The sequence below is a fragment of the Parasteatoda tepidariorum genome, chromosome 12 (genome assembly GCF_982258835.1).
Source record: "Parasteatoda tepidariorum strain Cologne lab strain chromosome 12, Ptep-v5.0, whole genome shotgun sequence".
NCBI classification, from domain to species: domain Eukaryota; kingdom Metazoa; phylum Arthropoda; class Arachnida; order Araneae; family Theridiidae; genus Parasteatoda; species Parasteatoda tepidariorum.
The window spans coordinates 61,406,299-61,419,913 of record NC_141766.1 but is presented as its reverse complement, the minus strand read 5'-3'; the positions used below and the strand labels follow the sequence as shown (position 1 = coordinate 61,419,913).

The 13,615-nt window shown below is 27.0% G+C and overlaps 1 protein-coding gene across 6 annotated transcripts in view; it reads right to left on the bottom strand.

Annotated features, from left to right (window-relative positions):
* The window catches only part of LOC107457033 (homeotic protein ultrabithorax), a 234,285-nt gene that overhangs the window by 36,303 nt on the left and 184,367 nt on the right, over positions 1–13,615 (bottom strand). For 5 of the 6 annotated variants that reach the window (XM_021148683.4, XM_071187998.2, XM_071187996.2 and 2 more), the window contains one exon: positions 10,781–11,630. In XM_021148683.4, coding sequence (XP_021004342.1) covers positions 10,781–11,324 — 544 coding nt within the window. In that variant the 5' untranslated portion in view covers positions 11,325–11,630. Of the gene's footprint in view, positions 1–10,780; positions 12,223–13,615 lie in introns of those variants that run through there. The other variant, XM_043039823.3, reaches the window with a different exon arrangement.

Genomic DNA, 13,615 nt, shown 5'->3' with positions numbered 1-13,615 from the left:
TCATTTGCAGAAGCATTCTGGGGAAAGGACTGTTTCCAATAGCTTAGGGCAAGGGGGCTGTAATGTCTTTGCGAAACGAATAACCTTCCAATTCCACCAATCGTTGGTTGCCCTTTTCTATCTATTTTCGAGACCGTCAGACAGTTACCCCCAGAAGAAGAAAGGAAAGAAAAGTCCTAGGGGATTGTGTCCAAATTAATTTTTTTAACTAACATGACACTGATTTATTGGATAACAGTTCAGATCTGAATTGATGCTAAGATTTTTTTTTCTCTTCATCTATTCCTTTTTAAGTGTTATCTTTACTAAAGAACGCTTTTCTAACTTTTTGAATTCTTGTGGAAATTTTTTACATGAATTTTTTTTCCGTAAGTCTATATTATTTGCATGTTTTCGAACTTTTATGCCTTTGTATAATGTAAACTAAGTAGTATTTTAAAAAATTTATAATTCATAAAAAAATCATTATGGTGTGTTTTTTTTCCCTATTGGGTTTACAGTGTAAATTATTGGCAAGGAAAATTTAGTTATTCTTAGAAAACTTTGAAATTGCCATTTTTGTGCGTGATATGGAAGAATTTTATCAAAATAAAACAGTAGATCCAAAAAGATGAAATTTAAAAGTGTTTTAAATAAACCTGTTTATTATAATATGTTTCATTTCGTTAAGTATTCTAAGTTTTAAGTAGCAAAATTTCTCAATTTCTCTCTTTTCCAATTTTTTTCAATTCAAAAATATAAAACGTTAAAAATCTCAACTCTTGTTGTAATAGAAACGTCTTCTTTCAAAAAAAAAATTTTTTTTTTGAGGGGAATTTAATTTCATAGAACATTCAGACTTTACGAAAATGATTGAGAAAAATTTCAAATTAGGAAAGGAGATTTAATTAGATTATTCTCAAATTATTTTCACTTTCTGAAAGAACTGAGGCACTTTATTTCAATGCAAAATGTTTCTGTTCATATAATTTGGTAGTTGATTGAAGGATTAGGATATATTTCAATGTTGATAAACTTAAGCTTTCTAGTTTCTAAAAAGTTAATTAAAAACAAGTAAAATTATTTTACTTTAATTAAAGAACTAACCAAAGAGATTAGAGTTTAATTGAATCCTATGAATGAATTAATTTTAATTTAGAACGATACAGTGTTTGTTAGAGAAGCCGTAGTTTTTGAATGATAAATTATGATAATCAAGACATATTTTTGAATCTTAATTTAAAATATGATTATCATAAAATAATTTTAATTATTATGTACCTAACGATTTAATCATATTTAATAGAATATTGTTTTAAATCTAATGTAGAAAAAATTTGCATATTGAATTTTGGAAAATACAAATAACAGTGTTGAATTGAATGCTGGACTCTTCATTTTTAAAAATCATGCACTGAATTGTTACACAGTAAAAACAGAATAAATAAATAATAGTCGAATTTGAAAACCCTATGTATTCCTTACTAAATAATTTAATTGAAAAATATTATATTCACTATATCGTTAAATTAAAACATTGAGCTTCAATTTCGTTTTGCCATATTTTTTATGATAGAAAAGGTTTTATCTTTGAACAGTTTTCGAAGCGCTGTAATCATGAAATATTTTTAAAACTACTTATTTTAAATATTTTGCATACATTTGAACCTGATAATATTAAATGCATTTTGCTATTCTTACAATTATTTCTTTTTATTATTTTATAAATTGTATGCTATGTGCTAACCTTTCAATTTTAATATCATATTTTAGTAAGCTCCTACGAATGTCAAATGCATTTCGTTATTTTAAAAATGATGTTTTTATTATATTTTATGAAATATGCGTTAATGTGCAAAATATATTTTCATATGCCCTTCTACATGAGAAACTTTTATCCTCTATATTCGAGATACATTTGATATCCCTTACATTTGTGTAATCCTTATCCTCTATAATTGAGATAGATCCCTAATATATTGATCTTTCTATATTTGAGAAACGCATATAAAAAATTAGTTCACTACTTTATCTGAACGTTACAATTTACCCAGTAATTGACAAGAAATGAAAATAATTTCTACTTTTTTCATCTACTCATTTATTATAACAATTTTTATTACTATTATATAACTGCATTAATTATAATTAATAATATAAGAGATTTTAAAAACCCACACACGGTCAAAAAATATTCCTAAATGCTGCTATTAATTTTAAGATTTCTGTAAACTTATTACAATTATCAAATTTTACTCTATTATTTAATTTCCAATCTATTATTTTCTTGCATTTTCATAAATTATGCTATATGTATTTATATTTTTTAAATGTTAAGCAGTTGCTCCTTTTTTTCAGTTTTTAATATTATTTTACCATACAATTATTTATCCATAGTTACCCATACAATTAGTTATCCAATTAGTTTACCATACAATTAATCCAGTTATAAATAAATCAGTAAATAATTTTACACAGTAAAAGCACTTAATTTACGATGTAACTGTCCTATCATCCTGCAAAGTTAAGATATTTGTAGCACGTTGAACCAGAGTATCTTTCAAGCTAGCTGCAATACCAAGTTAAATCATATTCTTTAACCAATGGTGTTTGCAGTCCAATGTTTTACTTGATATTATCACTAAACCCATTCAATATGTATTTAAATTTTGCACCACATTGAACCAAATTATCTTTATAATTTGTTGCAATTCAGTGAAAAATTAAATTATATATTTTTTTTACAATGTTAAACCGTATTTTATCACTAAACCATCCTACATAGTTAGATATTTTGCACCACATTGAATCAAAATATGGTTTGAATTTGCTGCAATACTAACTTAAATCATACTCTTTAACCAATAGTTTTTTCACCCCAATGTTTAATCATATCCTATCACTAAAATATTCAATATAGTTCGAAATTTTGTACTACGTTAAACTAAAGTATCTCTCCGATTTGTTGTAATATTGTGCCAAGTTAAACATAATTTTTCCCATTGCTGCTTTCAATCATAATTCTAAAACATCATTTATCACTACATAGGAAAAAATATTGTACTACGTTGATAAAAAATATCGCTCGCATTTGGTGCAAAATAGTACCAAGTAAAAACCACATTTTTTAAACATCATACCCTATACTATCACTAAACCATCCTACATAGTTTGAAATTTTATACCAAGTTTAACCAAAATACGCTCAAATTTGAGACGCAAAAGTGCTAAGTCAAACCATATTACATTCCAAATTACTCCTTTATGAACCACTAAAATATGATATTATTAAAAAATAATTATATTTAAAAGAGGAAGAGGGGTTTATTTTAACACTGTATCAAAGTCGCAAAAAATTTGCAGAATAGTGTGGTTCAAAGCAGCGGTATTTATTGTTTAAAGTTCATCCGATTTCTTTGAGATTGTACTTTGTTTTTATTTATTTTCCCGTTTTTTTTAACTTACTTTTTTTTTTCATTATCCTTATAAATTACGTGCAATTATTTCCTATCATTAAAATTTGAAAAATACATAAAAGTTTTAAATTTCATATATATATATATATATATATATATATATATATATATATATATATATATATATATATATATATATATATATATATATATATATATAAATCAAGTTATTTTAAAACGATATGGCTTAATTATAAATCTAGAATATTACTCATTGTGACAATTAGTGAAAATACCATCCAATTTTACATTTCTAATGTATTCGATACAAAGGAACATAAAAACATCATAAGATAAATCAAGCAAAGCAAACGGAACTAAACGTTCTCGTTTCTGGGATAAATGGAGATGAAAATATTTGTGCGGTCAGCTAATTTTTCAGGCGACCCCTATTTCTTTTCTCTCGCAGGGATTCATATAAAACGGGCAAGAGAGAGAAAGTAGGATTTGGTAGATATATTGATTTCCCGAAGAATTCAGCGTCCGTGAAATAAGTGTGTGCCCATAGAGAAAGGGTGGATATGGGGAAGGTATTACGACCACAATAGACTATTTCGCAATCCCCTATGAGCAAAAACCCCTATCATGCAATGCCCCAATCGTCTCTAAACTCATCTTCTAGTGTTCTAGGATCTTGAAACCCAGATTACATCCAAAATTATTTTCGCACCTGCTCCTCTTTCTTTTTAAACATTTGTCTCGGCAATTCTTTTCCTTTTCTTTCAAATATATATATATATTTTTCACCAACTTCAAACAACTCTTTTTTTTTCGGAGCTACATTTTCTTTGATTTGGCTTTTAAACGAAATTTTACTTCTTCAAATCTAGACCCATTCTTAAAGCAAGTTTTTTTTTCAAAGGTTGTTAAATTATTTTTATGGAATTTTATTTCTGAGAGTGCCGTGAATTAATTTCCTTTACTCGTCTTGCCTTCCTTTGCTAATAAATGTGTATTTTTGTTGTTTCCTTTATTTTAAGGCTTTGGATGATCTTAAAATAAATAAATTCCTTGATGATATAAAAAAATTTTTTTGTGATGAAATGTCGAAATTATTAAACAATTAACATACGACTACCATGTTGTAATAAATGAATGCTATTTTATCGTAAAAAAAATTCTAAGTAGAATGAGTGAAATTCTAAATTAATGACTTAATAAAATTTAATTTTAAGCTTTATAGATTACATTACACATGTAAAAAGAAATTTTCCCGCTAATTGAGGTTAATTTATTTCTTAAATTCTTTGCTCATTGTTATTTAGATTCAATTGTAATTTAGAAAGAAAAATTTACATCTTGCGAAATACCTTCAATTCATGAAACATAAATATTATTAGCTATATCAGTCATACTGCAGGAATCTAAGGCAGACTTAATGCAGGCAACTATTTGCATCTATAGAATATTATATCTATGATGTAACATCGCCTCTTTGGAATATTATGTAACATCGGTGTATGACGTAACCTCACGATGTTACATCTATATGTTATATTAATCCTCCCTATGAAATCGCTATTTATGGTACATACTGATCTCTAATATTTAGTAATATTAAACAAATTGTTTAATCATAAATTGTTTTAAATGGCTTTACATCTTATAGTAAATATAATAATTTTTAAAGAGAGAGTTTCAAATTTGGTGAAACCTAGTTAATTCACAAGTTTTATTAGCCTCACACAATTGGAACTTTCTGTACGTGACGTCATGAGTCGTTGTCGAATCAAAGATAGATATGTAATAAATGTAGCACAACAAATATTTTATAAAAGTGAAATGTTTTTATCCTTATCATTATTGATATTTACGTTACGATATCATAAACGATTTACTCCAAATAAATATTATTATTGATATTTCATTTAAATATTTTTTTTATAAATAATATACAGATTACTATAATTTTTTATAAATAATATACATATAAATAATTTACATACCTGGAAATTGTGTCACCAATATTGCCAGAAGTGTGTTATAAATAGGAAACTTACCTTACAGTAAAATAGCGTATGTCTAAAACTTACCTAAGAGTGTCTATAAAAATTCTCTTTTTGTGAGAGGTCAAGGTCTGATGGCAACAAAGCATTTAAAAATACAAATATATTTTCATAAATTTTCTGTAATATGATACATTACTCGAGATAAATTTAAATGTGATTATAAATGTAGAAGATTTTGCACTTGAAGTAGATCTTTCCTGTGTATAAAAGCAAAAATTATGCATGGAAAAATATTTAAGTTAATCCAGATTAATTTAGGTTATTTAAGTCCACTGCCCATAGATTCCAAAGGGACTTAAAAATGCAATAAGAAATGTAATAAACTTAGTATGACTCTTCTAAATTAACTTGCTTCGGAAACCGATTGATGTACGACTCACTTTATATATCTTTGAATACAAAAATGTGTTTTTGAAAATACATAATGGCGCATTTATATTCATATATAAATGTACCTTGTTAGCGTATAATTTGAGCAGAAATCATAACACAAGTATACTTTAAATTTCAATACGTATTTGCTGTAATCATATTTACCAGAATTCCTTAAGTAATTTAATTTTGCTGTTAAAAGTTCCGGATCAAAGTGTTGTATTAAGTATCGGCACTTCGGGTGCATCATTTGTAAAATCCATTTTGCCATTAAATCCATTTTTATGTGTAAAATATAAAACCGTACAGTATTATTTATTTAATTAGAGTGATTTAGGGATTTCCCTGCAATTATTACTGCAAAAATTACAATATATTAGATTTTTAATTCCGTGACATGTTCTGGTAAAAATGGTTTCTACGGTAAAAAGTCATTTGATCCAGAAAGTTTTGCCGTGTTTCTATTTGTAAGTAACATATTTCCCATAGAACAATGTTTAACTTTTATTTAATTTTATATATATATATATTAAACCTTTGCTAATTTCTTTTTCATGTTATGCTTTATAACGGTTGAGCACAATATTTTGAATACAAAGCTCATATATTTCTTTATGACACAGTTTGAAATTAGCTTTTCCATTGTTCTGAATTAAATAATAAAATTTGGTCAAATTTGAATCTGAAAAATTTCTGCATATTGTAACATTATCGATAATTATCATGCTTTTTTTTTCATTATAACTTGAAATTTTTAATTGCAATTGATTGTTTAAAGTGACAATTCATCTTTACAAATGCAACTCCTTATTATATCCTCTGATAAAAAAAATTGCTGAATTTAAATGAATATAAAATTTTTATTTCAGTATTACGTATTAGCACTTAAGCAAAATATTGTTTTTATTTTTAAGAGAAAAGAAATGTGTCTCGATACGCGTTTTTTATCTTTACTCTAGACATTTTTACTGTCAGTGAATATTTCTGATACATTTTCTACTGTTACCAGAAGATTCGTTTTCCTTTCTTCTCTTTTTCACAAAAGAGATACATTTAGGTTTGGGTCACGTTCATTGATGGCATTGCCTAGTGATATATCTACCTGTACCCGAGACTTGAAAAGTGCGATTCGAGCTTTACTCTAGCAATAGAACTGACGCGTGAATTTTATAAAAGAAAATATAATGCTCATTGCGTCTCAATATTTATGTAGCTTTATTTTTCTCGTTAGGGGAAAAAATAGTAAATTTTACTCGTAAGATTGGCATGATGATCAATATTATAGTTTCAAAATTATTTGCAACACATAAATAATTGATTGATATGTCTGATTTAATAATTGTTTAAATTAAGGAAAATTCTTTTACTTTAATTTATAATTAGGGTACTATTATTACAAAGCTTCCTTTTTAATAAAATAATATTATAATTTTGAATGAATTAAAAGGCTAAGATGACAAAGGCCCGTAATATTATTTAAAATAAAATAATAATAAAATACAGTAAAAAAATATTTTTTAATCATATTCTATCATTGTATAATTTTCTGAAGTTATCTAAGTTGAAAGTTATTTTATTCTTATTAAGATTGGAAAAATTAAAAAAAAAAAAAGCAAACTCGGAGGAACACACTGAAATTACGATAATTAAATAGTACCGGCGCTCAGGAGGCCAGTACTTTTAAACGAATCAATTTTACCGGAATATACCATGGGAAAAAATCTGATATGCCGTAATTTTTACAGTAATAATTACAATAAAATCAATTAACCACTCTAATTAAATAAATATTACAGTAAAATTTGCAATATACTATTTTATGGTAAAAATTTTTATAGTGCAGAATTGAATACGGATTCACATTTCTTTATCTTTCAACTTCGATTTATATTTAATCCTCTTATATTCTTGTTGATAAAAATGACAACTGAACTATTTGAATATATTAAAATAATCTTGATAAGAAAAGCTTTTTAATAAAAATATTTTTGATGAGATTCTGTTGTGCTATTTTTTAAAGTTAATAAAGTTGAATGTCATATTATTCTCGTATTTTGCATTTAACTAATTACAAGAGTTTTTATGATTTGCTGTTATATTTTATTTCAATAATTATAGCCTTATCTTCTTAATTCTATATTATTTTCTTAATTATTTCAAGTTTTCTATGACATATTTTAATTCTTATTCAAAAAAGTGAAATTCCATTCACAAATTTATTAAAACGCATTCACTTTACTTATTAATATAAAACTTTCTTGAAGAAGAAATGAAACTGTCCATTTGAATTGATATGATTGACAATTTTTAATTCTGTCATAACAAACTACCTTATCATAAATACAAAATTCTTTAAATGTTAAGATAATTTTAGTTTATACATACTATTTTACTTGTCTTTCCATTTTAAAACTAACATTGTTTTAAGCCTGTATTTAAAACAAACAAAGCATTGTTGTAATCTTTCGATAAATTGGAATAGATTCTTAATGATCTTCTATATTATGTTAAAATATGAAAGATTGTTAAGTGTCAATAGGCAAAAATAAAAAGTTCTTTGTTACAACAAATGTAAATATCGATTATAAACTCTTGTTTTCGTCTATAAAAAATTGATAATGTTTACGAATTAATATAGCTTTAAGATATTTCATTTTCCTTTCAATTTTTTTCATTTCCCCTTAACATGTCATACTTGTAACTACTATAGTGACTTTTTGAAATAAACACTTGTAATAATAGCAAAATAATAAAAGAATAGCTCTTATAAATCAACATGAAGTGATACCCTATTATTCTAATAGCAATTTGTTATCATATTAATTTTCAATCATTACTTTTTAAAGATTTCATTACTACCTTTAAATACGATTTTTTTGAATAATAAAAAAATGAAATAATTTTATATTATAAAATAATTTCAAATAAAAAAATTATAATACATACTGTATTAATAAATGGTGTAAAAAACCTATTATAAAATAATAAATAACCTCTATATATATATATATATATATATATATATATATATATATATATATATATATATATATATATATATATATATATATATATATATATATATATATATATATATATATATTGTTATGTCATTATTTTATTAATAGAAAATTAGTGCTGAAAGAATAGAATGATTAAAATAAAGCGTGATGAATATTTCTAAAATAAGTGTTTCACTTGCATTTCGTTGTATCACGCTTGTCATATGAGGTCATTGAGCAGCTTATTATAAAATCTGTTTTACATAAATCTAAAACCATATTTTTACAACATTGTGTCAGAAATATAATTAATTTAATTGAAACTTAATTAATTTATATTATTTTTCTTGTATTATAACTATCTGGTAAGGTAAAACATTTTTTACAGTTTAGTTATAAATGCTGGTCATATTTGAAATATAGTAATATTATCATAATCTACTCCATATTACAATATCTTTAATTTAATATTATTATTTATGTAATTGAGTATCTTCTTCAAACATGAATAGCTGCGTTTCAAAATTTTATTCAGCATTCGACTTTTTCAGAGGAAAACGTTTTTATCATGCTTTTCTTAAGAAAGCACCATTTACTAGCTGAGATGATACAATTTAATTTTCAACTTAGAGCTGAAGATACTCCAATTAAATTAACTCTCCCAGCAAATGAAGAACTCAACTAAGTTCTTACATAAAACCTTAAAAAGTCCATTTCTATTGGGTAATTGGGGGAGGGCGGGTATTCACTCTAGGATTTGATGGCCAGTAAATAGTCGTTTTCTTCCCACCCTGCTGCGAAGGTATTTGATACATGAAGAATAGCTGTTGAAGAAAGTCATAAAATGATTTTACTGCTTCTTTGAAAGGCTATAAAACAAGCGAGAGGCTATCAAAACCCGATTTGATGCCTGTTTATTTTCACTTTCTAAACAGAATATCGTGCTCTAGGGTTTCCTTGTTTTGAATTGTATGAGATTTGTTTATCGTGCGAGAATGAGATTTGTTAGTATGTAATTCAATTTCGAATAGTCTGATAGTTTTCCGTGATTTATTTTTATCACGTCTCCAAATATATAAAAGAGTTTATTCCTTGCGTTTGATTCGTTTTGGACAGAATATTTTTTAGACAGAAATTTAAAGATAAAGAAATTAATTATATTAATTTTGGAATATTTTCCAGCTTATAGAATTAAAAATACCTTTTTTTATGCTTTTTAGACCATATCATAGTTTTATAAAATTTGATTATTCATTTATGTTTTATTTAAAGAAAATATTTTTGTTTCTCGTGTCATGTTTAATTGAATTATAAAAGCCGTTTATTAGTATTAAAATTGTTGATTGACTGTTAATAAAAGACCAATTTATTATATTTAAAAAAATATAATATATTAACAAAAATGTGAAAGGCATAAATAATTTTACGTTTTTCTAAAAATAAATCTCATTTTTTAAAATTGTTTAGTTTAATTTACTTGGAAATTGCCTGAAATATTAAGGATGTGAGAGACAGAGTTGGCTGGAATAAATAAAAGTAATGTTTCTGTGTGCTTGGAAATTTAATACTTTATAATTTCTATTGATTTGTCTTTCAATGTTTGAAAATAAAGAGAGAGAAATAATAAAGGAGAGCGTCTCAGCGATAATTATTTTAGTTATTTTTATTTCTTTTTTTAAAAAAAATGAGATAAGTGAATATGATCAATTGTATTTTTCTCATTTAACGAAGTTATTTTGCTGATGAAACATAATTTTCCCTCCCTTCAACAGCTGTGCTAAAAGCACCCTATAATGACGCGATTGTAGTTTAAAAGAAGAGAATGATTTTTTTCAAAATGTCATTAAAAATTTCAGAACATTTACTAATGTTGTCATACGTTTGTTTATTTATTTTTTTTAAAAAAAGGGGGGAAAAAGAGAAGAACGAAAATTGAACTTACACCAACCTGCTATGGCCATCCATGGGTAGAAAGCATTGGCAGGTGCTTGAGCCATAGGAGGTGTGCTTTGGCAGCAGGTAGACCAAGCGTCTGTGACTCTAGGGGCTGCAGAATTATCGGTAGGAAAGGGTCGCATCGAATCTCCACTCATACTCGAGGGTCGCAGACCTGTGACTGAACCTGAGGGCCATGAGGCCATCTCCTTTACGGCCTGGTTGAAGCCATTCTGATCTTTAGCCAGGCATTCAGGCTTGAAGATCGTAGAGCCACCCTCACTTACAGAGTTCGAGTAGAGTTTACAAGCCGCTGCAGCTGCCGCAGTCGCCGCCGCTGCCGTCGAAGCCACCGAGGCATTACCGTTGTTGGTGGCGTCGACCGCCGCGTAGCTGGCCGCAGAGTTATCATGCGCGGCGGGGTTGGAGCGGGCTGAGCTGGGCTGCGGTGGGTAGGGCGGCACCAAAAGTCCCTGTGGGAAACGGTATGATTGCTCGGCTGCCGACTGTCCATTGTAAAAGCCGCTCTGTTCAAAGTAAGAGTTCATCATGCAAGGAGATGCTGATCCAACTCCTTACTAACCTCTCTCTTCTGCATCAGAGTTCGGAATTTGGGTATTTTTTAACTCGTGTGAACGGTGAGCCGAATTCAATTTGGTAAGCTCGGCTGCCATGGATACCCATTCGGGAAGGGTGGTTCTGGGGAGGCTGAGTCCGACCAATCAGAAATCGTATCCTCTCTATGTATCCTGCCGCGGAAGGAGCATGGGGTGCTCACTGACAGCCGCTTGAGAGTCGATCCTGACTTCCTTGTCAGTCTTCTCTTCATCCTCACATACCAAAAGCGAAACTTTCTCCTGCAATAAGACTCCTTTTTTATACACTTCTAAGTGAATGTTATTGTTATGAGAAAAGATAATAGGCCGCACTTACTTCATCAAGATTTATTGAACGGTAAAATATGTTAACGTGATAACATTATCATTTCTGATAACTTTATTAACTAAAATATATTTTTAAATAGCGTAATACGTTAAATATACAACTATGTTATGATAATAGAGAATTTATTCATTCTGAAAGTAATAACATAAATACTATTAAAATGTCAAAAATTTATACATATCATTATTTTTATTTCAAATTTTCACTGAAGAGACAATTACTGCGAATCACTTTAAATTTTTTGATATGTTATTGTGATTATTTTAAATTTTACATAAACTTGTGAAATGTTAGACAGTCAAATGGTTTTAATTGAATTCATAGTAAAGTTTAATCACCAAAGACATATTATAAGCAATAAAAAAGATTAAAAACTCATTTTTGTTATTGAACATTGACCTACACATTAAGTTTGTGATTTTAATTAACTCGTTTCTAATTTTTTTACATGAATATTCATTTCATTGAGGCTTATTAATGCAATAAAAGCTTATATCACAGTACCCCAAATGTGTGTTTTGAATGCATTTACTTACGTTTGATTGTGAACTTAATCAAAGTAAAAAAGAAAAACAAAATAAGAATCGGAGATTTGAAAGAAAAAAAAAAGCTTCATACGCATGAATTTCAAATATTCCTCAACTATATACGGAATATTTTATCATAATTCTATTTTTTCTTACGTTTCCGTCGGGATATGATGAGCGGAGCGATAGAAAGTTTTATATATATATATATATATATATATATATATATATATATATATATATATATATATATATATAAAGAATATTTTCGGTACATTTAAAATTGTGGTGAGATTTTAAGTAAAGGAAATTCGATATCCTTATAATAAAAAAAAATCTATATTTCTTTCTTATATTTAGTCAATAATTTTGAAATAACAATAAAGGAATATTAAGCATTTCCATAATTGTTTATTTCTTGAGCAATTCATTGATTTTAACAACTGCTTTGTTAGTCGCAAATGCCAAATTTTAATTTTACTGATAATCTTTTTAAAAATTTTAAATATTTAATTGTATCTGCCAGCTTACATACCACATCTACATAAAACACTGCTGAACATTTTTAGCATATTAGGAAGTCAAGCTTTATTAATTCAGTTCATTTTTATTTATTAATCAAAGAAATATTATATTTTATCATAGTGGTACTGGCATTCTTTCTTTTTTATCTCCATTAAATAAATAAAAAATACTGCCCTTTTTAATGTCTTTACCAACGATGTGGAGTCGGGAGTTATAATATTCGACTCCCATTTTGACCCAGAATTTTTTTAAGAGCTCAATTTGAACTCCGACTCCAATTCATGCTCAAATAAAATTTCCTATTAATAGCTCAATTCCGACTCCAATCAGAACAAAATTAAAATTTCCAATGAGAAGTTAAATTCCAAATACGACTTACACTTATACTCAAATAAAATTCTAATTATTAGCTCAATTCCGACTCCAATCTGTACAAAATTAAAATTTCCAATGAGAAGTTAAATTCCAAATACGACTTACACTTATACTCAAATAAAATTTCCTATTAATAGCTCAATTCCGACTCCAATCTGTACAAAATTAAAATTTCCAATGAGAAGTTAAATTCCAAATACGACTTACACTTATACTCAAATAAAATTTCTTATGGATTTCAGGAAATATAATAGATTACTGCTAAATAAATGCTAATTTCAAATTACATGTTTCTACATTCTAACTACTTTTAAAGTAAAGCGTATTTCATTAAAAATAAAAAATACATTACACACAGTTGGAGAAATAATTTGCAAAAAACATAATTGTTCAAAATAATGAAATTGTACGAATCCGTTCAAAGGAAAGAGAAATATCAATATCGTATGACAAAGAAATAGCATAAGGAA